This window comes from Mytilus galloprovincialis, chromosome 8 (assembly GCF_965363235.1).
Source record: "Mytilus galloprovincialis chromosome 8, xbMytGall1.hap1.1, whole genome shotgun sequence".
NCBI lineage: Eukaryota > Metazoa > Mollusca > Bivalvia > Mytilida > Mytilidae > Mytilus > Mytilus galloprovincialis.
Genome location: NC_134845.1, coordinates 87,027,491 through 87,054,976, shown reverse-complemented (window position 1 = coordinate 87,054,976; position 27,486 = coordinate 87,027,491). Strand labels below are relative to the sequence as shown.

The following is a 27,486-nucleotide window of genomic DNA, read 5'->3' as shown; positions in this document are numbered from 1 at the left end:
GTGACCACGTATGTGCTTAAAGTCCGCTTTTTTGTACATCATTGATACATATTTGTTACCAACTTATGTACACACGGTGAGCCACAAGGTGGCACCCGCAGAGGGTACAATAACTGCTTAACTTTTCCAGCTAACTGCTATCACGGTGACCCCAAGTATTGTTGCAGGTTTCATGTTGCTTGTTGGTTTTTTTTCTGTATAAAACTAAAATCACAAAAACACAAAAAAACTCCGATAATGTGATGTATAAATGTTTGTATTTATGTTTTTTGATTTTATGTTGTCAGTTTTTCGTCGATTCATGTGTTCGTGTTTTCTCTATTTTCTGTCTGTCAAGCCTATGTCTATATTTATGTGCAAATTTTAAAAAATTGATACCGTTAATTTTATTAAACAAATAAATTCATCATATTTATCACAAGTCTGATGTTGAGTCATTATACAAACGTATAAATAGCATTGTATATTGCTGCTTTAAACCGAACACTTTGAGGAAATCTAAGAATGTAAATCAGATGGAGTGCAATATGATTTTCAGTTGTCCTCTGAATATAGTAAACAAGGCAGAACACGTGTGTGTGTGTAAAATTGGTTAACATGGATTCTTTGCCCAACGTTCTGTATTAATTTATTAAGTTTGTTTGTTGTTACCTTCCTTGGACACCCAAATTCTCATTATTGGAAACTGTACAAGATAAATTAAAGAAATTATAAAATATGAATCGACTGAATAATGTCAATGATAAACAACCAAATCTATAAAAGGCAGAGGGAACACAAACTGTAGTGTTTTTTTTAATAATTATAATCAAGATAGTTAACGATCAAGATCTGAACATATATATATATGAACACTGCATATTGGCATCATGGTACTTGCGGTAACAAAAAGTCAAACATCATTGGAATGTACCTATCGTTAAGCCCAAATCTTATAGCATCATATACAAATGTATGCTGGAAAAAACAAATTTATTGAAAGTCATAGATATATTACGTTTGCGTGCTGAAAAATTAAATACCGGACCAAAATAAAACAGACCGAAGACAAAGATTAGCTTTATATCAGACATTTCGATTTTTTGTTTTACATTAAATATAATATATTTTATTTCAATTAAGAATGAGAGATTATCTAATATTTGTCTTTGTATAACAAGCGCTAAAAAATGTTGAAAAAATGGGTTTTTTAATGTGCATACCATCATCTTTTGCATTGTTGGTCATATGTTTTAAACTGCATGCACAATGTTGATGGATAAGACGATGAACGAAAGTAAAATTCATCTTATGCGTTAGTATAAAGAAAATAAAACTAGTCATGTAGAATGTAAAACAACGTATTTATGACGGGTATGTTTACTTTTTATTATTATTTGTTTTCATATATATGTATGACATATTTAAATATCGTAAGTTTCGTTTTGATAAATGTATACACACTTGTAATGTAAATTGTATATTTATTTTCTATCTTAAACATGTTGAATGATAACAACTGCTATTTCTATAGTCATCCACAAATCGCAGAGTTGAAGCATGGTTGAGCTAGAAAATAATAAAAGCAGCTTTACTAATAATTTGCATTACATATGTCCGTTGTTTTTGTGTCTTTTTTGGTGAACATAATTGTGTCTCTCATTTCGAAGAATAAAGGTAATAGAGAGTATTGATTTTTTTAAATTTGGTAAAATCTGTTTGTTTATAAGTTGGAACAAATTATGTTTCATGCGTCAATCACTAGAATATGTGATATCTTCAATGAGAAATTGAAAGCGGACTATTAACATGTATAAAGAAACAAAAATACACATAGCTATCTTGCATTAAAATTCAATTTTTGGTTTTCGCGAGTACAAATGTAATGGTTCAATGTGTATTGTTTCTGTGTGCTGTTTTGCTTCGCTTCGAACCGATATCTTGAATCAAGCAAATTTGAAACACCAGTTAATACTGATATCTGCCCAAAAGCAGTAGGTTGTAATGTCTTCGTTAATTACTTTCCATCATATTTGTTAATCGATCTATTGATTTTTCAAAAATTGTTTCCCATTGTATCATGTCAATGACATAATACATAGTACATGTACTGACTATACGGCATCGGTTTCGCAGAAATGCTGTATTATTTGAAAGGCTTATACTTTAGTAAATAAATAGTTATCAAAGGTAACGACATGTTAAACGCGCGTTTCATCTTAAAAAGACTTACATGTATTTACGGAAAAACGATTTCATTAAAAAGCATAACGTTACCGTTGCCATTTTAACTGAACAAGATAAGCATTGCAACATTATTGTCCCATTTTTTATGATTGAGGCCAAACTGTTGATAGGCTGATGAATAAATTAAAAAAAAAAGAATCTAAGCTTAGCTTTATTAGTTCTTCTTCAGAGATTTGCCACATAACATGCAGAGAAAGCATTTTAACACAAATACATGTTGTCTGAGTGCAATCTGACACACAAAATGCATAGTTTATAATAGAAGCAAAGTGTCGAAACAAGTAAATTGTTTAGTTTACAAATGTGCTAGAAAATTACAACTTTTGACATTCAAACATATCATACAATAAATAAAGGTAAAAAGAGCGTATATCGTGCAATTATGGCCGTCTAAAGTCATATGCGTTTAATTTGGTTGTAAACTCTGGCATACTCCAAATTAAAAAACAAAATGAACCTTAAACCGCTAGTTATTCCTAGATACCATTGAGCACAACGAAGACAAACTGAAGTAGTGTATTGATTAGTGTATTTTAAACCAGGTTTAATCCACCATTTTCTACATTTAAAAATGCCTGTACCAAGTCAGGAATATAACAGTTCTTATCTATTCGTTTTTGATGCGTTTTGTATTTTAATTTTGCCATGTCTTTATGGACTTTCCGAATTGATTTTCCTCTAAGTTCAGTATTTTTGTGATTTTACTTTTTACAACAGGAAGAAACTTAAGCTTCCTCTTGTTCGACTGTTTTTAAAATATTTTTACTTATTTCAAAAGTAGGATTTGGAAAACATACTTTTTCTAACGTTACTACATTGATCTTTGTTACATCCAATGCCGTCACAACATGCCGAACAGATGACAAGGTCTCCATGATCTGCTCTTTTACCAGTGCCAGTATTGTGAACGCTTTTGTACTCCTTTAACAGACGATCGCATGTCTGAAACATATCACAAGCTTTTAGATAAACCGTGTCTTTGATTTTGTTTGCATGGTACAAAGGTAATGTGTAAAAAATATCGTATCATTATATGATTTATCTTTCTTCTTTTATAACAAAAACCACTTTTAATATCTTCTAGATCCCAAAAATGCTTTAACTGTAATGTGTAGTGACGTCTGCCTCTCTGGTTTTATTTTGTTTTTCATGCATCTTGTGCAATATTTTCAAAAAAATAGGTTGTTTACAGGATTATCGTATATAAAGTTGGCTTTGTCATCTAAATATACGCAAACACTGCTTATTTAAACAATCCATCAATAGAAATGTGTTATAAATTAGTTTACACTTATTTACATGAAAAGACATATTTATTTCTTTTATTGTATCGAATTGCAACTTGATATATCAATCCGGCCATTTCTAAATAAGTTTGTACATGATATGATTGTGTAAAATCGAAGATACGAAATAAACGAAAAACAAGTCTTCAACGCCGTCATTCAATATCCCTTGCTGTTGACATGTTAATGTGGAGTAGGAGTATAACAAATGTTGTAAATGTCATATAACTCTCAATTCAAATTATCAATAGACAATTTCCATAACATCAACCTTTGAATCCGGAGGTGTATTTTTTTAACAGGTTGCCTTCTCTGTTAGTTGAACATGCTGGTACTCGTTCATGTAAGAGCAACGTAAAAAAAGCTTTAAATCTGTACAAATTTCATGAAAAACATTTACTGTTTTATGTGTTTTATCTATACACGACAGAACATTCGGAAAATGAATTAACTTTCCCTAAAAATTGTACCGATTATGTTCTTTATTTTACTTCTGACGGTTGTTTATTGAATCGAGTACCAGCATGTCCTACCTAAGAGTAGGTTACTGTCGAAAATTATACAATCCAAAGTCAAAAATAAAAAAAGTAAAAATAGTTTGATCAAATTACAGCATGATATGGGTCAACTAAATTATTAATCATGAACATCAATCAGTTAAAGCAAACATATCATCACGGTAATGGTAAGTGTGATTTAATTTAGCAACTACATAGCTATTCAACTAATAAATGCTTTTCTTTTTTGATCATTGTAATGAACGACTAAAAAGAAATAATGTTGGGTCAGACAAAACATTGTATTTTTTATTCAATTTATTTCATATAATTTAATTGTTTGAAATATAGAATCACAATTCTTTCCAATATGACTTGTAATCAAGCACATCCTAGATAATTGAATAAAATAGCCTTAAGTATAACTTACTTGGAACTTAATTTTAGTAACATAATTTCTCTTTTCTTAGATAGTTGTTCATATATCAACGCATAACAAACATCATCTTCCATATACACATGTTTTCCGTCAATTTTTTGTTGGTGTCTGTCTTTGTTTTTTATTGATTATAGACACCTCATAGTTAATAGTTGAATGTGTATTTTTTTGGTAAAGTTTTACGTCACTAATATGAACAGCAATATTCCAGACATGCACGTTCTTCAGTCATTTATATAAAGGGGATGCTACTTTTCTATTCGACAAAGAAATTGTAAGAATTAAATAATCTTTCTAATAGATTATGGATGATAAATCTTGATCAATTGGTTATATTGGTCCAGTTTTATATAATACAAAATTTACTTACAGTTTTCTGCTCACAGCCGAGTTCATATTTTATAACACCACCAGTAAATATCGTATTAATTTTGCATACCTAAACAAGAAAACGATTTTTCTTATTTTTAAATTCTAAAACATAACATTATTTAATTTTTCGTCGGGGTTAAAAATCGAAAGTTTCCCGTTTTCTTAGTTGTGTGTCTCAATTATATTTCTTATATTTTAACGAAAAATAGACATAAGAAATACAACCATTATATTTGTTTTTCAAAGTATTTTCTTAAATTAGATATATTAAGTAGGATAGCAACTGACGCTTGATAACACCAAAATGTTTCGGAAAGAATTATACTGAATAGTTTTAGAAATCGATTCCACTGAGCATGTTTGGCGGACACTTGACTGGTCGTTGTATGATCAGTGACGCATGTTTGGCTGATAAATGAATGATTGGTGATCGATAACCCATATGGTCCGTGAGATACGTCCAATGAGCTATGTAAAAGTGGCAGTGACAATAGTAAGCGGGCGATCTCTCAATGTATCATAATTATTATTCACGGATCAGATGGATACATATATATTTTAAATTCATATGTGTAACGAAGTTTGCGGTATATCATTTTATATATCATCAGTGTGACAAGTCTTGCTAGTAGTCGTATACAAAGACTACAAACAGAACCATTGAACTGATTATTGACTCTAATTAACTGTTGTCAGTTAATCTTTGTTTTTACAAGTTCGTTTAGTAACGCTGCATATACATCAAGACTACCTTGTTCGGGTGAACAATTCAATCAAAGCCTGATTGCCGTAGAGTAATAGAGTTGCGACTTACAACAATATTATGTTTCTCGATTTTTTTAAAGAAATATCTGTAAACAAGTCTAAATTAAAAACTACGTTCAAACTTATGATTGCGTTGGATAATTATGCGAGTGCATGTAAAACATATTTCGTTGTAGAAGGGTCTAAATACATCACAAACAACATTTTCCAAAAGACTAAAAAAGTGAGAAAAAAAAGTATATTGTAACAAAACGCATTTGACTAACAGGTCGAACAATTGATGTTCTAAAACCCTGCTGGTTGCCATTGGCGATTGCAAACTGAATTGATCACAAGATGTAACAAAATGGATCTTAACATTTTTTTAATACTAAACAGAAAACAATAAACTTGCGTCTAAGATACTATACTGCAAACATGAGGTTCAAAAATGTGTACACCAGATCCGGATTTCGACAATTAATGTCTCTTCAAAGATGTTAGGAATCGAACCGTATTTGGAAGGCCACATAGTTTACCTCAAGTTAGGATAGACTCTTGAATTTAAAGAGTCAAAATAGGATGAACGGATCATAATATATTTGTTTATAATACTAAATTTTCAAGTTTAATCCGCATTTAAATTAACAAATCATTCATGCAGCCGAACTGAGGTATACACTACAAAAGAATCACACACCCATAGGTTTGCCGAAGCAGGCCAATACACATTTTACACTAAATCTAGAAAATGGTCGCCATTGAATGCTCCAAAAGTTAAGAATGATTCAAAATTAAAATATATAAAAGACGTTCAAAGTCTACAGGTTTTTGACTTAGGACAGAAGGTAAAATGCGACGGTATCAAACAGATTTTATGATCGCTCAACCTTTCCCATTTATCTTTAGCCAATGTAACATGTAGAACTTAAACATCCACAAATTTGAGTGTCACTGCCAAAGAATAAATTTTGGGGTCTATTACAAGTTATTGCATCTGCAGCTGCTCCAAAGAGCCATGTCTTAACAATGTAACAAAATCGTTTACATGTATGTACTACAGTTGAGTTGAAATCTTCCTTTTCATTTGTCATGACAGTTCTAGCTATGACATTTATACTGAAATGAAGTCGAAACAAAAAAAAGAACCAACAATACTGTATACAATGATATAATAACGATATTTGAAAAAAAAACGTTAAAGGGGCACTAGCTGTCCATGCAATTCCTTTTCACCGATTTCAAACAAAATCTCATATTTGATATATATAGGCATGTTAAACAGTTATCCAAACTTTTAAAAGTCTAAAATAAACTATAAACACAGGGCACGAGCATGAAACTACGTAGCATCGTTTCGTGTATATTTTAGTCTAGACGCCATCTAACGTATTATCGAGGTGACCGCTAAAGTCTTCCTTATAATTAAAAGCGATGTAAACATAAATATAGATACCTTTGTTTCATTTGCAATGTTGACATTCTTTTTCTTTAAATAACTTTACATATACCATTCACGTGTTATTTATCTCAAGCGAAGGGGTTAAATTGAAGTTCACATGACTACGGATTCAATAAGGTCGAATTATTCACTTGCAAGTGAATAATTCATAATCAATTGGTTTTTTTAGCTTATTTTACAAAATCAACCATACTGGCTGCTGAAATCAAATGATTATTTCACTATTTGCATTTCATAAATGATTAAGCAACAAAAACAAATATTAGATTTTTAACAATATCTTAGCTATTTCACATTGAAAAAAAGGTACACAAATAGGTATAGAAAATTTCCTGATTTTCAAGCAACTCGATTTTCGTAACTTTTCCTACTAGCAACTAGATACACGACAACAAGTGGCGTCGTGAATCATCTTTCATTGTCTACTTATCTTGCTTACAACCATTTCATGTGTTAATTAATTAGAGTTAAGGATCAGACAGTAAGGGAATTTCTGTATCAAATTTATCTTGTGTTGACCGTTTCAACCGAAATAAATTCACTAATGTAGCATTTCTTCAGTGTTTTTAAATATGGATGACACAAATAATATAATTCAAAATGTTTTATCTATAGTCTCTAGTTGCCTAGTGTGCCACAAACAATCTACATTCTTATATGTCTGTTCAAAAACAGGAGTACAGGACTAAAGCCTGTAGTTTTGGAATTGTCGTTGGTTCATGTTTGTCATATTTCCTTTCATGAATATTTCTGTTTTGAATTAAACCGTCAGTTCTCAAAATTGATTTGATTCATATTTTTTTTCTGTTGGGCAATTTATACCCGACATACGGTTTGGATATGTCCCAATGTCGAACTTCGTACGAATGCTTAATATTACGTACACCCACTTCATTTTGAATTATGGTGGATTGTTGTCGCATTGGCAATCAAATAAAGGCAACAGTAGTATACCGCTGTTAGAAATTCATAAATCGATAGAGATAAAACGAATCCGGGTTACCAACTAAAACTGAGGGAAACGTATCAAATATAAGAGAACTAAGACAGAACAGAAACACAACATTGCAATGTAACACACACAGAAACGAACATAATATAACAATGACCATTTTCCTGACTTGGTACAGGGCATTTTAAGAAAAAAAAATGGTGGGTTGAACATGGTTTCGTGGCATGCCAAACCTCCCGCTTTAATGACAATGTGTATTATAACATTGAAATGACAACATTACATGACAGGACTACAATGCAAATAAATGGGAAAAAATAAAGGACAGACAAACACACGAATAATAGTCAAACCACGTCGTTTTATTGTTATGTAGGTACTGCAAGATATGAAGATTTATTGTATTATTTGATTTCGTTATGGCGATCAGGTGTTGATTGAATAATTAAACCTTACATGGCTTTCATCGTGTGTTAAAAGAAGCAATACTACACGAATTTATAAATTAAAGATTAGCCGACAAAAGTAAATTACAGTCAATGGTCAGTCCAGTGATGATGTCTGCAGTCTTTCTATACGACTACTAGCAAGACTTGTAAAACCGATCGCAATTACGTATAAAATTGAGAATTGAAATGGGGAATGTGTCAAAGAGACAACAACCCGACCATAGAAAAGACAACAGCAGAAGGTCACCAACAGGTCTTCAATGTAGCGAGAAATTCCTGCACCCGGATGCGTCCTTCAGCTGGCCCCTAAATAAATATATACTAGTTCAGTAATAATGAACGCCTTACTAAACTTCAAATTGTACACAAGAAACTAAAATTAAAAATAATACAAGACTAACAAAGGCCAGGGGCTCCTGACTTGGGACAGGCGCAACAATGCGGCGGGGTTAAACATGTTTATGATATCTAAACCCTCCCCCTATACCGCTTGCCAATGTAGAAAAGTAAACGCATAAAAATACGCACATTAAAATTCCGTTTAAGAGAAGTCCGAGTCTGATGTCAGAGGATGTTACAAAAGAAAATAAACAAAATGACAATAATACATAAATAACAACAGACTACTAGCAGTTAACTGACATGCCAGCTCCAGACTTCAATTTAACTGACTGAAAGATTATGATTTCATCATATGAATATCAGGCACAATCCTTCCCGTTAGGGGTTTAGTATCATACCATCATACCATATATGAGAAGAACATAACCCGTGTCATGCCAACAACTGGTTTTTGAATAAATGTGTTTAGTTCCTGTGCAAAGACCCTATAAGTGAATCAATATTAACTCCAAAATATGCAATCTTTAATGACCTGACAACAGTATGGTAACTATATCCCTTCTTTATAAGTCTGTTTAAAGGTTTTGTTAGTTTGTGAGCTGAATACTGACATCTTTGTGCTTTATAAAGAATATTTCCATAAAAAATTGGATGAGAAATACCTGAACGTATAAGACGTCTGCATGTTGAGCTTTATTTATGAATGATGTCCTTATACCGATGATAAAATTTAGTAAATGTTTTGACTAGTTTGTGATATCGAAAACCCTGATGTAATAATTTTTCAGTAATACATAAATTTCTCTCGTTAAAATCTAAAACATTGTTACATACACGAGCGAATCGTACACGTTGAGATATATAAACACCGTAAGATGGTGACAAGGGAACGTCACCATCTAAAAATGGATAATTAACAATAGGAAATGGAAAATCATCTATGTTATCATAAATTTTAGTATTAAACTTCCCGTTAGTGATATAGATATCAAGATCGAGGAAAGGCCAGTGGTCATTGTTAATATTAGCTTTATTTAAAGTAAGTTCAACAGGATAAATTTCTTCAGTATACATACTGCAATCGTCATTATCATGATTATTGAGAGCCAAAATATCATCCAAATATCTAAAAGTAGTATTAAAATTGTTTATCAGATGTTGTTTCGACGGGTCTTTGCTGATTTTTGTCATAAATTGTAACTCATAGGAATACAAAAACATGTCCGCAATAAGTGGTGCATAGTTAGTCCCCATTGGAATTCCGATAACTTGACGATATACGGAATCTCCAAAGCGAACAAAAATGATATCTAGTAAAAATTCAAGGGCAGATATAGTATCAAATCATGTCCAATTGACATAGTTTTTTTTTGTTTATTGCTACTAAAAATGACCTAAAAGAGTTTGAACATATATATTCACATTCTGACTTCTTAAATGCCCATTTTATTAGGTGTGTGTATTTTTCTTAATGAGAATATGAGGCAATATGGTATATAGGGTAAAAAAATCACAGCTTTAAACAGTTCAAAATCACAAATATAAGCATGCAATTTATCAAATACTTCCAACGAGTTCTTGACACTCTAAAAGTAATTAATTCCACTATTTTCGAAGGCCTATGAATTTCTTTTAGTGCATTATTGTTAATCTTTAAAACCAATTGTACAAAATAAAATATTGATGTTTGCAATCAGTTATATTCAATGATAAAATTTGATAAGTTATCTCGTTTACGATATTAATAATATAAGAGGAAAGTACTTATTAGGTCTTTCCACTTTTCCGTGGAAAGACCTATTGGATTTCTTCTGATTATTATTATTATTTTTTTTTTTTTTCTTCCGCCTAATTTTTTTCCTTCGCTGTTTTTTTGTTTCGCAAGATGTCGCTTAGATTTTTAGAATATGATATCGAACAGTTTATACGCTTTTGAAACCAACTCGTTTTAACCGAATACTTTCCCAAATAAGAGTTATCTCCCCGAACACTGTTTTTCTTGTTATCTCTAAGGCTTCGCAACCGTAAAAGAAACCGACAAATTTATTTTTCCAAATTGCTCGTTATATCCTCAGGATGTTCTGTTTTATTTTGACCGAAGCCGTACATAGATTCCATATGAGAGTTATCCCCCCTTTTATGTTTGATATAAGAATTTGCATTTCTAACTGGTAAACCATAAGTGATAGAGACCTAGGGTCTTTTGATTTGAGGTCCTTGGTCCAAAAAAATGAAAATAAGGTCAAGGTCAAAGGTCAAGGTCATATTATAAATTTTGATTTTGGCTTATTTTCACTCATTTTCAAAAGCCGTATAACTTTTCGACAAATTATTTTTACTAAATTGTTAGTTGCGACATGTGGTAACACGTAGATTTTAGTCGAAATAGTACGTAGACATTTGATGCCAGTTTTGCCCCCTTTTATATCTAATATTAGTTGTAAGGTAATACAACTCATTAACTATATATAGTAGAGGCCTAGAGTCTTTTGATTTGAGGTCCTTGGTTGATGACCTCGAAATTGAGCTCAAGGTCATAGGTAAATGTAACGTTCTAGATTTTGACCTTTGCTTTTACCTCATATGTATACATGATCAAGACTTGAGACTTTTTAAATTAGGTTGCAAGCAATGTGATCTAGAAAAAGACAACCGGAAGTGACCTTTTGTAAACCGGAAGTAGCTATATTTTTTACTTCATTAATGAAAAAGTATATAGAACCATATATTTTTGGAATCAGTGTCAAGTAAACAATAAAAAATTACCGGAAGTAACATATTTTAAACCGGAAGTAAAAAATGATCTCCCTTATTTATATCTTCTTGTATAGAAACCATATATTTTTGGAATAAGCGTTCAATAAGCTGTCATATGACGCTAAAATTGACATTTAAAACCAAATTTTAATATTTTCATATAAAAAAAAGGTCTTAACTGGTGGAAAGACCATCAATGATTCTCTGAACAATTGGTTTTTAATTTCTTTTTTTTTCTTTTGAAATCACGAACCACCATATAGTAGTGTTTGACCATCTTTATTGGTTGATTTTTCATTAATTTTGATAAATATTAGAGAAAATATGCCGGAATTGAGTTTGTAATGTACATTAGATATAAGTTTGTCATGCTCTAACCAATCAGAACGATTAGCTGTGTCTTATTTTATATTTTGCGTTTAATCTATTGAAAAGCATGATACAAAACGGAAAACAATAGTATTCATTGTGTTTCCGATTAAAGATCATATTAGAGATATGGTTTTTACATTTTCAACATGAGATGTTTTCTAACACAATGATTTTTTGGGATGCTGCATACAAAACACCATTAATGAATTCTGAAAATTAACGGAGACAAACCATTTTGATTTCTTGCCCTTTTTGCGTATTTTCCTTTTTTTTCTGGAAAAGAAGTGTTGATATTGTCATAGTTTGTTCTAGACTTATTTTGAAGTTGCATTTGTAACTGTTTTTCTTTATTAATTTCTTTTACCTCAACTGGTTGGCATGCCTGGTCAACTGCACAATCTTTTGGATCGCTAACACTGTCACAAACGCCGCAAGTTTTTCCTACTGCAACAGGTGCTGCAGTAAAGATAATTTTCAGTGTAGAAACATTAAAAAGTACAATCATTAAAATATCAAACGGCAAGGATAATTCAAAACGAATAGACCCTAATCAAATGATAAAATCAAAGCGCAAACATGTCACACGAATGGATTTATGACTTTGTACCGAAATTTTCTTATGCCGAACACGGTGGAGTAAACCTGGTTAAACAGCTAGCTTATCTTATCACGTGTATGACAGACGCATAAAATGTCATTATATGCACAACGCTGTGTGAACAAACCAAACAGACATGATACGTAAAAATGTATAAAAATTGAGTTGCCAATATTGTGTTATAATCTTAATCACTATAAAACAAAGTAACACTTCGTCTCAAATTGACTTATAACTGAGCAAAATAGTAAGTTTCATAATGGAATCGTAAAGAATGTTCTTTCATTTGTTTGTTGATATGATTCATATTATTTTGAAAAAAACGTTTAGAAATGATTACAAACACACGACTAGATAAAAGAAAGAAGTGACAATTTCTTTGATTTAATGAAATATCATAGGTATTGTAATATGTGTAAATTAATTGTTTACAAAGCTTTGAATTCTTCGAATAACTTATGATTCCAAAGGAATAGATCAACATACCTTTTTTTGACAAAAACGTTTGGAATTAATTTCCCTCAATGTACTTTAATTTCTTTCTTTGTTTGTAATCAACCTTTTGCAGTTTTAGCTTGAATGAGACTTTGGAAGGCGAAACGCACGTCGAACGTACAATTATTCTTATAGATAAATGCAATTCTTTTGTTTTAAAATCTGAACGAATTATTCATACGCATTAAAAGATTGACGTCTATTTAAAGAGTGGATGAACAATATGTCAACATTTCAGTAGTTCGTACAATATAAATTTGTGAACATATAATTTTGCAACAAGTGATGATTATCTTTCAATTGTTTTTGATATAGCGCTGTGAAACGTGACCCACCTTGCTTGCATAAGTAACCATTACATGGAACTTGTGTACCATTATTAGGAGGACTATCACAACACTGTGAGCACCCGACAGTAGATCTCTTTGATCTTCTCTTTCCGAAAGCATTTGATAACAAATTACAAACCTAAATCAAAATCATACAAAGTATCATAGATTGAGACACCAACTAAGATTAAATGCAACGGAAATGCACCATGCATTACAGCACTTCAATAACAAGATTAGTGACATGTCACGTTGTGTAGTATCTTCCTATAAGTGTTACTTCGAATATCCATCTCATTTATATAATGAAATAGTCACGATTGCAACATATGAATTTACTTTTTTTTTGTAAATTGATATAGTATAAAATAAATCAGTTCAGCTGTTCTTTTATACAGATATATTTGCTATGAAAAAACGTCTGTATTAAATCTGTCTCGCGAGAAGTCAGTGATGATTTTACTGCATGTTAGAAAAACACCAAACAAACGTTGTCAATAAAGTGAAATTAACATTTACAAAATCTTAGAGATCCTCTACTGAAATTAGAACGCTTGAAAAACTAAAGGCCGTACGGCTACCTAATGTTGTTAATGTTTGTGTCATTTTGGTTTCTTGTGGAGAGTTGTCACATTGTTAATCATACCACATCTTTTTTTTATAAAGACATTTTCTGAAACAAAAGATACCATCTCGAAATTCTATTCAAATTTAAGAATAATTAAATATAAATATTAGTAATCTTGGCAATCACATAAAGTTTGTCATTGGAGAGCATAACAGTAAAATAAAATTGCTATTATATCTGAACATGCAGAATTGGTCTGACTCATTGTTGAAAGCCGTACGAAGACCTATAGTTTTTAACGTATATGACGTTCGGTCTATTTGCCAAATTACTAATTAGATATTTTCTGACGTAACAGAAGTATCAAATACATTGTAAAATAATGCACCAAGCATTCTGCTCATATTCTTACTTGTCTTGATCTACATCCAGCTGTAAATACAGCACTAAGATCTGGCAAAATATTCCAATCCAGGAAACATTCCTAAAAAAGTCATATTTTGAATCTTTATTATAGGATATTGAGCATTGAAGTATTGTAAAGTAAGTCGGACCAATCAAGAGTTTACATATTTCAATGTGCCTGTGTTTCATTTTTTTATGTAATTATCTGTGCTGACTGTTCTTGCGTTTGTTTTTAATGTATTCTTGTCAAATCATATTGTAATTTTAACGGTTTTGGTAGAATTGCCAGATACCCGAGAGGTTTAACTAGCTTTTAAACCATGTGGAATTCACCTTTTTTGCTTAAAATGACCTGTTCAAAGTTTGGAATATATGGTTTATGTTAATTAAACTACGTTTATATATATTTCGGCAATGCTTTTGTTGTAGTTAGGGTTTCTGTTGTTCAGTTGATTTCCTCTTCTGGATGATGTATTCGCCTTGATTTTAGTTTGTTTCCTGGATTTGTTTATTTTTTTGTTAAATCAAATTATGACTATAGAGCAGCGGTATGCTGCTGTTGCCTTTATCGACCATTACGGAATTTTCATATTAAATAACTCATAAACAGGATAGACATATTTTTGTGATAATTTTTTACAAATTTTGTCGTTATAAGGTTATAGAAATATATATACCTCAGATCCATCAGAACACTGAGCCACTGTGTTTAGACAGTCGTTTATATTGGCAGCATTGTTGCAATATAAACAAAGTAATCCTATAAAATCACATGAATATAACTTTAATAATAATGATGTTCTTGTCCCAACTTTTTAAGACTTTTCTTCATTTGTTTCTCTGTCCTATATTTTTCTCCAATTTATTTGTATTGTAGTCCTGTTATTTAATGTTGTCATTTTAATTTTATAATTAACATCGACATTAAAGCGGGAGGTTTGGCATGCCACAACACCAGGTTCAACCCACCATTTTTATTTTAAAATGCCCTGTTCTAAGTCAGGGACATGTCCATTGTTATATTATAGTTTGTATATGTGTGTGTTACATTTTAATGTTGTGTTTCTGTTGTGTCGTAGTTCTCTTATATTTGATGCGTTTCTCTCAGTTTTAGTTTGTAACCCGGATTTGTTTTTGTCTATCGACTTATGAATTTTGAACAGCGGTATACTACTATTGCCTTGTTTTACATATACAAGACAGGATATTGGTATGTATCCGTGACACAAAATCTTTTGCACAGCAAAAAACACAAACAAACAAAGTATATTTGATAATATCCATAGTATTGTCGACCACTTAATTAATTGTTAATCGGAAAAAAAACATTCAAGATAATCTCATCACTCAAGAAAAACAAATGAAACAGCACAGACTGTGGTGGGTTGGTTTGTCTCCATGTTGAACTTTATGTTTCCGATCTAGACCTGTAATGTTCAACTTTAATATTTGTGCACAACAAGGAAACTGTGTTGCCACAATCAAACAACACCTGTTTATCGAATATGAAGCTTTAAAATTATAAGTATGTATGTAACCCTGGCTTCAAAAACAGAAAAATCCATAATAAAGGGTTACTGCTTATAGGGGTTTGTGGCATCAATGTGTACGGATGGTATAATTCAGGTCAATTTTTCAAACATTTTGCGGCTGCCATCTTGGTTAGACTAAATACTGTTGATTTTTGTCGATATGTGAAACAATTGCTCAGATTGTGGTAAAAGCATACAATTTTACAGAGTGTTAGTTGAGGTCATAACTAACATTTATAGCTATGGACCCAATTCAGAAAATCAAAATGGCGGCTCTGGGTGGCCATTTTGAAATCATGTCCAAAAATTAATAAAAATTATTAGAAAAAATATGAAAAATATATTACTTTACCAATTTTGATAAATTTTCGTTATGACAAAGAATATCAACTGAGGACTATTGGAGTATTAGGTGGTCATCTTGAATGGTGGCCATTTTGGAAACGTAAATTTCCAATATATCATTATTCGCTATTCTTAATCGTTTTTTGAATTAATACTAAGTTTTATATGCATTTACAACTCGTTTTGCTAATCATTTATTTATGACTGTTGCTATTCATATAGGATATATTCACCAAGTGCTCAAATAAGGCATACATATGATCGTGATTATGAAGCCCTCTTCATAGTCAAAGTAACTAGAATAGTTTGAAGAGTTAAGCTTGTTACTATAAAAGGTTTACAGGGACATTCAATGTAGGCTTTCCAAATGAATCGGTTCCACAATCTTTGAGACATCTTACTCTCTATTTGAGAACCGATAAGTTGCAGTTGTATCCTTTCAACGACGAGTTGCACAATTGAACTATTATAGCTGAGAAATGGTAAGTCTTGTCTGCTTCTCAACGATATTTCTGGACTGTATCTTGATGTTTTGCCATCCTGTATTATTCTGACTAAGGAAACTTATGTCTGTTGAACTGATTCGTGTCAACAGCTGTTATTGAGTGTCCCTGTAAAGTTATTCTTAGTATCAAGCATATATATTTTGCCTGCTATGGCTATGGTGATGCCTTCATATATACTCTTTTATTATTAGGTCTGTTTCAGAGCTTCACGATTACATTTGTTTAAAATCAAGAGCACTAATGTATCTTGCTTGTATGCCTATATATATCCTATGGCAGCTACATTCCAATTTTGTTAACTGCGTTGCATCAGTTCTTCCTTCCATGATAACTCCAAGATGTTCCAGGCGTTTACTGTACAATTTAGCGTGATCTGCAAGCTTGGAGATTGGTATAATACCTCTTCCAGACCAATGTATTTTTATTATTTAGGAAAGCACAACCCCAAGGATAAAAGATTCCTGGCTTTCTTTCTGTGTCTTTTATTCTGCCTATTTGTTATGTTGTCAAGTTTCATCAATCATCAAGCATGATACCAGTGATTTGACATCTCCAGCTCTAACTTTGGCTAAGGGAATATGTCTTGTAGTACAAGTGCACAGTCATGCCCTATTTTTGTCGATTTAAAAATGTCGATGTATCATGGAGATCTTCAGATACATCACCACAGAAAAAATACATTGCAGTCATTGTTCTTTTTTATCCAGTTCAACTTTACAGTGTCTGGTTACTTTTATTATTGTTTCCTTTCAATTGGGAACTTATCTTCAACATCAGAAGTATATTTTCCCTTTTGCTGATGAAATATTTTGAGGTCTGAAAATTTGTTTGACATGATTTGTGCCATTTTGCCTTGTGATTCTGGAGTGCTTCTGCAGTTCCAAAGTCCTCATTCAACTGTTTCGAATTGAGCGAAAGGAAAACCAATTCAAGACCCAACATCTTCGTATGCTTGCATCAAAAGAGTGATTGCCAGCTCAAATGTCTATGACTGTTCTGTTTGTATCTGCTTGGCATTGCAAACCCTTACATGTCATCTCTTGCGTTTCACACACTCCTTCCAGTCTAATTGCCCATTATGTTTTTCTGATATCTAGTTCCAGTGTTTTTGAAATCTACAATTTTGATCTTTTCCAAAAAAAAACTTTCGGTCATAAATTATATAATGTATACCTAATTTCTGTTTTAAAAAGTTACTTAGGCAAACGTAGAAGTAACAGAAATTTTGATACTGATATCTTAACTTTGTAAACATGCGCATGCCTTATCTGACCTCTTTGTGAATATCCAATATAAATTAGTAAAAAAAGTATGAATGCAAACAGTGAATAAATAAGATTAGCGAGTAATGATATATTGGAAATTCAGGTTTTCAAAATGGCCATCATTCAAAATGGCTACAAAAAAATCAATATATATATGAAGTCCTCAGATGACAGTCCTTGTCATCTGTGATGAATATACCATAGGACTATATAATAATTTCCTGCAGCAAGCGCTTAATTTATAAGTCAAAGTGAACACGGTACTAAGGAAATGCAAATGTGTAAAGGCAGTATTAAGTTGTACTTCTCTATGTTAATGTGGAGGACAATGCGATAGAATATGATAAACAGAGTGTGGTTTGACAAAATATGTACATTTTATTTATTGTTAGATATTTTTAACGTCAATTGAGAACATTTGAGCAGTTTATGTTCTTATAACATTACTTCTATGATATAAAATTCATTATGTCTGCAATCAAGGTTTTTGAAAGTTGTTTCAAATGAACAATATCAAGAAAACGAATTATCCAGTAATCAGCCAATTATTATAAACGACAGGTATACAAATATTTTCTTGCTTTATCTGTACGTATAAAATAAAATTCGCCTGTTTTTCTAGTTTGAACAAGCGGTTGCACGAATAATGCTTTCAGAGTAATAGTTCATTTTATGATCCTCTTCGTGTCCGCGTGTTAATGCTTTTGTACCCGCTACAAAACAGAAGAATGACTCGGGGAGGGGGATAGGATCGCATTTGGTCCTGTTTATATAGTTCAAACAAATACATTTGTATATCTTCCACAATGCATTTTTCTTTATTATATCGAATAATGACTACATATTTTGTCTTAAAAAAAAAGATTTTCAAGATGGCTGCCATTCAATATGGTTAATATTTCCAAAACTTTTGTTCTACAAGACAATTTGATTCAACACTGTTATTCTATTAACCAGATTTCATGTCAATATCTTCGCTAATATCATTTTCATGATTTTTTTATTATTAATCTATTGAGATCAACTGGCCGACATTTTAAAATGGGCGCCTCTTCTGCCAATTTCGACTTTCAGATTGGGTCCATAGCTTAAAATATTGTCCATGACATATACTACTACTATGTTAAATTTTATGCTTTTACCACAATTTGAGCAATTTTGTCAAAAATCTGCACAAATCGACTGGACTATTTGTAATAGCGTTACCGAATTCGAAGAATCACCAAATATGTTTTACAATATAAAAAAACAACTGAAGTGTAAAATCTGTAAACACTTCACGAGCACCTAGGATTCTTCCCTTTTGAAAAAAAAGAAATTCGTGTCGTTCAATCATAACTTTTTTCTATACTGTGCAGTTTCTCTACTTGTCTTTTTTACTTTTTCGTGTAATGCTGATGTTGGTTATTTGTACTTATGTTTGATGTTCCTGTTGTATCTTTTATCATTTACAGCGCTGTGTTGAGACATAGGTTTACATCTATGAATGTGTACGCAATGGTTATTAGTAAAATCTTTTTCTGGACATGGTATTGTACATTGATAAATTAAGTTTCGGTTCTTAAATAACAATCATACAGGAATCTGATGTACAGATCATGCAGTATTTGTCGTCTGTTCATTTAGTTCATACGTGTTTCTCGTTTTTCGAATTCATACAGATTAGACCGTTGGTTTACCCGGGGCCCTTAATAGCTTGATGTTTTGTGTGAGCAAAGGCTCCCTGTTGAAGGCCGTTCCTTGACAAATAGTGGTTTACTTTTATAAATTGATATTATGTATCATCAGGAAAAAAACATCAATTCCTATAACATACAGATGCATGAAAATTATCATATTGCAGTGTACTAGATTTTTTTATCATATACTTATAAATTAATGGTTTACACCATGATAAAACTAATTTGTAGATTTATTTATTCATTACATTTGTGGCATTGCTTTAGCCGTGAGATATGACTTTTGATATCAACTGCTTCCGGTTTATATCTACTGCTTCCGGTTTATATCAACTGCATCCGGTTTTTATCAAATGACAATACGACGTCAATCGGCAAATTATGGAAAATACAACTCACAAGTACGTGTTTTATGTAAAACATAACAAAATTGGAAATGAAAGTTTAGGAATCAGGAAAGTATATTATTTAGAAATGCAAAACAAATATAGGACTCACACCACATCTTCCTATATATATAATAACAAATACATTTTTTAAAGTCTTTGAAATTGTTTTTGTCTGTAGGTCTTCTGCTGGAGTACAATGTATAAGATAAAAAGAACATATCATGTAGTTTTTCAGACCACTATCAGCCCATGTTCAAAATCACTCCTCAAGCCTGTCGGCTTCAGGGTTGATAAGGGGTCTGATATGAAAAAATGCCATGTTATAATTTAATATATAGATATAGGAAGATGTGGTATGAGTGCCAATGAGACAACTCTCCATCCAAATACTAATTCACAAATGTAAACCATTATAGCTCAAAGTACGGCCAATTAAACAATAACAGACAAAAAGTGACAATTCCGATTTTCATAATTCTTAATAGTATTGATGAAATTAAAAATATAAAATTAAAACAGATAGCAAATGAGAGAACTGTATTCAACATATTCAAAATGATATGGTATTAAGCAACTATACATAATTGATAATGAACAAATTCGTATTGTATAATTACCTAATAACTGACCCACTTGACAAATCTTAACACTTCAAACAAGAAAAACAATAACCTTCATCAAAACGAAACAGAAACTTAAAAACCAAAAAGGACAGACAGAAACTAACCACAACCACCGAGTTAATTAACATTTTAAAACTAAGTTTCATTCAACTAAGTGCCTTGGACTTCGTTATTGTTTATCAAATATCAAAACGACCCCCAAAATAGTAACATATCAACATGCAATATAAAAAACAATAGGTTGTGTATCTGTCTCTTCAAATCTATAACTTACCATTTCCATAAGGTATATAACAAATCCCAACGATAATTATAGTAATTTCTGAAATTAAACATATGTATATGTATATCGCAATAATTATCACGCCACTGAATTGAGAAATTATTATAATTGTATTATTGCAATGTTTAAAACTGGACATACATGCGAACTTAGCTCTCGATATTTAAAGAAATAGGCCTTAAACTAAATGCAACGAATATCATAATGCGAGTACTTAGTATTGAGATGCTAATATTTGAAATAATGAACACCTGGAAGGATGACAGCAGTTGTAAATATTTTTATCATCTGATAACTTATTTTTGTCGAACCGTTGATGAGAATACACTAAAACATAACACACTTTTACAAATACGCGATGTGATATTCGTAAGATAATTGGTAATTTAAAAGACCTTAATAAATAAAGGCAACAGAAGTATACCGCTGTTCAAAATTCATAAATCGATAGAGAAAAACGAAATCCGGGTTACTAACTAAACCTGAAGGGGAAAAGAGCTGATTTTCATTGTATCATTTATTCATGTTATTTCTTTGTTTTCATTTCTGTAAGAATCTTTATTGTTTGAAATTAACAATTTTTTTTTGAGCGGCAATCATCGCAATAGTTCTATATACACGAAATATTGTGTTAAAATAAGCAAAACTCTATCATGTTCTTGTACATTTTAAAATCACTGTATTGAAAAAAAAAGTCTGTCATGTCATGCTCTATCCTCATTATAACAAGGACATGCATTATATTTGCCAATATCTTTATACTGATAAAATTGAGAATGGAAATGGGGAATGTATCAAAGAGACAACAACCCGACCAAAGAAAAAACAACAGCAGAAGGTCACCAACAGGTCTTCAATGTAACGAGAAAATCCCGCACCCGGAGGCGTCCTTCAGCTGGCCCCTAAACAAATATATACTAGTTCAGTGATAATGAACGCCATACTAATTTCCAAATGGTACACAAGAAACTAAAATTAAAATAATACAAGACTAACATAGACCAGAGGCTCCTGACTTATGGCAGTCGCAAAAATGCGGCGGGGTTAAACATGTTGATGAGATCTCAACCCTCCCCCTATACCTCTAGCCAATGTAGAAAAGTAAACGCATAACATGAGCCTACACGTGTTTAAGTAAGCATGCTTCTAGTAACAACGAATACAGACAATTTGCACTTTGTATTTCAAACCGAACCTATAATACTTGTTCGAATAGCTACAATTTTGATTCGATAAACGTCAAAATTAGAAATGAAGCCAACGTATAATATAAATGAACCGTTTCAACATGAAGGAAGAGGGACGAAAGATACTAAAGAGACAGTCAAACTCATAAATCGGAAATAAACTGACAACGCCATAGCTAAAAATGAAAAAGACAAACAGACAAAAAATAGTACACAGCACAGAAAACTAAAAAATAAACAACACGAACCCCACCAAAAACTAGGGGTGATCTCAGGGTCTCCCGAAGGGTAAGCAGATCCTGTTCCACATGTTGCACCCGGCGTGTTTCTTATGTGATAACAAATCCGGTAAATAGTCTAATTCGGAAGGTCACATTCATGAAAGGGAAGGGGATTGTAGTTACGACGTAAGGAACATATCCGTTATGATTTGTGAAACTGTAATTCAATAACTGTCAACCAACTCGTGATGGCGTCCGTAAAATTAACGAAGGGATGATTTCAACTTCTCTATTTCGATCTCTTGATTTAATAGCTTCCTTGTGAGCAGCAACCCTCTATCAAGAAAATCATGAGAGAAAATGCAAGATTTACAGATACATATCAAATTTTATGTATGTAATTATTTGATTTTTTAGCAAGCAGTACCAACGACTTTGATTTCTGGCGTTGATTTATTCACAACTGACATTGTAATTACAATGGTACCGTCATTTACGTGTAGCCAATTTTTCATTTAAATAAGAACATGGATTTTATTCCAAATCGAAATAAGAACGTCATATATCATTTAACATGATTAAAATATATTTCTTTTTAGAATGTCTACCGTTTACATCAAACTTTTTTTTTATTTCTTAAAATTGGGTTGTCTTTTGGTATTTTAACTAGTATAGGACGCATGCACTACTTTAGTCAGCTGTGTTGATGTGTGTTTGAATAGTTCTAAATGCTGGATCCCAATATTGTCACAATAAACCATGATGTCTATCTGTCTAGCTCGTCCAATTTGATCAATATAACATAATTAAAACAGTCATACAAGTTGGCGGTTTAGCATAGTATCAAACCAGAATTATGTTCACTAATACTTTTGCGATGACGGATCTGTCAAAAATGAAAAAAAAAAAACATTTCTTGTTGTACTATAGAGCTTACCATACATGAAGATTTTTGTTATTTGAATCAGTGAACCTTGATAGTAATTTTGTTTATAATAAAACATTTGCTAATCTGATGACACTTTATTGCATTCTTTTTTTGTAATATTATTTATGCTACACATGTCATTTACTTACTTACTTAATTATACTTTTTTAATACATAACAGAACATAATTCACTGACGAAATGGTGTTTGAAATGTTTGAAAGAATGATTTTGACATTCTGTTGCTACATTTTCTCTTCTTTCAAAACTTGACCTTTCTCATTTACAAATGGACAATTTTCAGTCCCAAATTACATTTTTTAGTTTAAAATTGACATTCTACACCAATACTGACGTGTAGCAGTTTGAATGATAACTTGGACCTAAGAAAAGAAGAAATTGGAGAGAAGAACTATTCGTTTCGATTTGGACACTGGTAAATGTCATATAGGAATGAGTAAATTTCAAATTTGAAATTAGAAATGGCATAAGCAAAATGCTCAATTCTAAAAATAAAATGTCCCGCAACATGGATACAGTATTATGTATTAATACAAAATATGCAATACATACCGCTTGCAGTGAGACGTTTCCAGTTCATGTTAAAGAGTTTATCTTTAATGGAGTAAAACGCTGTAAATAAAATAATTTTAAACAGTTTAACTGTTTTACCCTAATACCAATAACAAAATAGGATATATTCTATTTTGAACATAAATTATTATATTGATTGCATTTTTTGCCTAGGCGGCTGTTGTAAGCAAAGAAAAGTCATTTAACTGTATTACTAGATTTGTTTAACTTGACTGAGCGGGGTTCAAAAAGTAAGTAATTATCAAAAGACATTTACCATACACTGGGAATGTACACAGTTTCTGCTCTAGTTCATGTGTTTTAATTGTTATGTGTAGTTCTTACATAACCAGAATATATAATACCACTTTAGAAATTCTTTCGCTTCGTCAGATATGTGCCTTTTTGTCAGTTTTAAAATATGACTTTGTAACTGAATTGAACCACTTAATAATCTCTATTGATACTGGATCAACTTGACAAGAAACACTTTAGATAAAAATTTGTTGTCAATTAAATTTGTACCACATCTTGATAAGAATTTAGAATTTAGAAATATGTCATTGACTTTCATAAGATATACAGTGACCTTTATTATTTATCAACTCTTAAACGTTATCAATGACCATGTGCCATAAAATTACCACATACAACAGCAATGATATAACATGTACAATAGAAAACGATTTAAAAACATTTTTTTTTTTTTTTTGTTAAATCATAAAAACATGACTGTTTCATGACCAGTATGATAATCAAGGTATTACCAACATCAGTCTCGATATCTTCGAAAATTACAATGTTTTAACTAACTTATTACCTATAGAATGACCGCAATGTTTAGATTGTTGTGCTACCTTCAATATATAAGAATGTTTTCAAGAGTAGAAACAAGATACTATGGTGGCAATAAAAAAAAGAACGACTAGCAGTATATCAAATCATCGATTTACGCAAACTATTTACAACTAGCTATTATAAGTTAAAATAACTCAAATAAGTCAACTTTATACAGGAATGTTCATTCCTACATGAATATTTAGCTTTTTTTTCTAATATAGCAAAATACATAAAGACATAGAAAATAAGTATTGTATCCCGTTTTTTTTTTATATTTTTAATCTTTTGTTCAAAATTTTATCATTTAGTTTCCTTTGTATTTACATAAAACTTCTGCTCATTGTCTACTTTTAAACTATGTTAATTGTGCAAAACCTCAACATTGAAGCAAGTTTAGAAATTTAAGATTTTAAGATCGATCATAGGTATATGTTTGCCGAGACAGAATTTTCTCGTTCTTTGCCGAAATATAGATTTACTATGCTCTTTTCAATAATATAATACAAAGGATGGGTCACCGTGTTAATTTTAAAGCTATAAGTCGTTGCACATTGCCTAAATTTGCTCAGATTATAATCAAAAAAGAGTTATATCCCCTTTACCAGTGAGCTTAGTTGGAAAACAATATTCTTAAACACATGTGTTTGGTATGTGTTTAAATATTTTGAATAATGTAATAAATCAACACGTTTTCTTCATAGAGATAAACATTTTTATCAATAAAATTGCACACATCTGTCTAAAAATTTGGAGATTTGAGTAAAAAACTAGACTGCTTGTTTACTGCAATAGTACAATCCAATATAGCGTTATACTATTAATCTACCTTAATTGTATGTAAAAACAGCATTCAGTTAATCAAATATTTCGCAAAGTATAAACCATTCTGTCATGTTTTCTTCATACCCTCTCATATCATGTATATAGATATAAGAAGATGTGGTATGAGTGCCAATGACACATTACTCCATTAAAGTCACAATTTTCTAAATAAAAACTTGCTTTGTAAATTTGCTTAGCTTGATATCTATTTATCTAAGCGTCACTGATGAGTCGAAACGTGCGTCTGGCATATTAAATGATAATTCTGGCACCTTTCATAACTATTTAGTTGTGTCATTATCGAAAACAGTACGATTTACACAATATCTAATAAAAAATTGTTAATACCCGCAAATAGAAAGATCAGCCTTAAATAAACTAATCATAGATACCAGGATTAAATTTTGTAATCACACCAGATGCGTGTTTCGTCTACAAAAGACTCAGTGACGCTCGAATCCAAAAGAGTTAAACAGGTCAAATAAAGTACGAAATTAAAGAGCATTGAGGACCAAAATTTCTAACATTTTTGCCAAATACAGCTATGGTAATCTGATCCTGAGGTAAAAACACCTTAGACTTTCAAAAAGTAGTAGGTCCGATAAGGGCAGATTTTGGCCTCAAATTTCAGGTTCATCTAACGAAAAATTTTGGACACTTTGTAAACACTTAAGTTTCAGTTGATTCAATTAGTTTATGTGAAAGATTTTAACTGATTAACTGATTAAGTCATTACAAACGCTCCGATTCAAACCTTACTATGAAAAATCTATCAAATATGTCCCAAAATGTCACTTTTCAGATGTTTTTTTGTCAAAAATGAAAGTGGCCGCATCCGTATATGTATATGTTATGTGTTATCATCAAATACAACTTACATTTCAATATTATGAATGAACACAAATGCGGCCACAGAAATATATTTTTAGCATGACTTTATGATGTCAGTACCCGATATATGTGCATTGTATTGTAAAAAAACAGACCATATTTATGTAGCAAAAGCATTCTAATTTCGAATTAATAACTCAAATTTTACATTTTAACAATTTTGTAAAACTGCTAAATTTTGGAGCCAAAACGGGGTCTTACTGGACCTACTCCTTTAAAGTTTTGTAAACAGTAAATTTATAAATATGACTGTGTCAATGCTAAATCATGTCAGCACAGAAGTGCTGACTACTTGGCTGGTGATACCCTCAGAATATTAAATTTCTACCAGCAGTAGCATCGAGCCAGTCGTGGTAAATAAACTCATCATAGATACCAGGATTTGAAGTGTTCCATGAGAGGTAAATGATTCAAATAGGTACTCACAAAAATTGCAATGATATCTCCTTATTGATAGAATATGAATTGAGATAATTTGAAATTGGTTGTTCGCTTATCTATTATTTCAATATCATTCAATTCGTGTCATGTTGACGTTCTACTTTTAGATCTAGAGAAGCTTGTTTTTTTTGTAAACATTTTTCAAATATTATTAAGTCCATGATACAAAGTACAGAAAACTATAATGTTTGAAAGTGTGCATATTATTTAGTAGCAGATTTGATATCAACAAATAACCGTTACTTTGTCTCCAACGATTAAGTTGTACGGTATACACACATTTTGGTGATTTCATCTTCCCTTTTTTTTAGATCGATTTTGCACAACTTTTTTGTAGAAAGAAATCAATGACAATAAAATGATAGGGGACACATTGGATCGAATCCCGACCAAGGACTGTTGATTTGTTTAACATCTATTAACCTTAACAAGTATTTCATACTTTGTATCTATTTGTTAATGTATAGTTCAAATGTCTTTGAAAAGTCTTAACTTGTCTCAAAATTATGTTTTGTTGCAGTGATGATAATGCTATTGCTTACCAGAAATAAGCATGATAATTAAATCCAACTTACCGTTCGAATCCGGTGTTTAGATATATGTAACATATATTAGCTTCAACTTTAAAAGGACAAGATGACATATTTTTTTCTTTTTTTTTGCATTTTC

The 27,486-nt window shown here is 31.4% G+C and overlaps 1 protein-coding gene across 1 annotated transcript; it reads right to left on the bottom strand.

The window, feature by feature from the left end:
- Window positions 1–1,443: 1,443 nt before the first annotated feature.
- LOC143042741 (uncharacterized) lies at window positions 1,444–26,919 on the bottom strand. Its single transcript, XM_076215183.1, has 10 exons — window positions 26,803–26,919; window positions 23,824–23,883; window positions 20,907–20,954; window positions 14,971–15,053; window positions 14,301–14,372; window positions 13,327–13,459; window positions 12,263–12,354; window positions 4,819–4,887; window positions 3,024–3,168; window positions 1,444–1,548 (listed from the first exon to the last, which is right to left on the bottom strand). Exons 2-10 carry the CDS (start codon window positions 23,849–23,851, stop codon window positions 1,514–1,516), a joined length of 705 nt encoding a protein of 234 aa, XP_076071298.1. The 5' UTR covers window positions 23,852–23,883; window positions 26,803–26,919; the 3' UTR covers window positions 1,444–1,513.
- Between the last annotated feature and the right edge of the window lie 567 nt (window positions 26,920–27,486).

Bases quoted from the DNA above. Each gene is read 5' to 3' on its own strand.
- LOC143042741 (XM_076215183.1), bottom strand. From the start codon at position 23,851: ATGAACTGGAAACGTCTCACTGCAAGCG. The intron at 20,955-23,823 runs GTATGTATTGCA...GTTTAATTTCAG, and splicing joins GAAACGTCTCACTGCAAGCG to AAATTACTATAATTATCGTT. The intron at 13,460-14,300 runs GTAAGAATATGA...ATTTTGATTTAG, and splicing joins CTGGATGTAGATCAAGACAA to GTTTGTAATTTGTTATCAAA.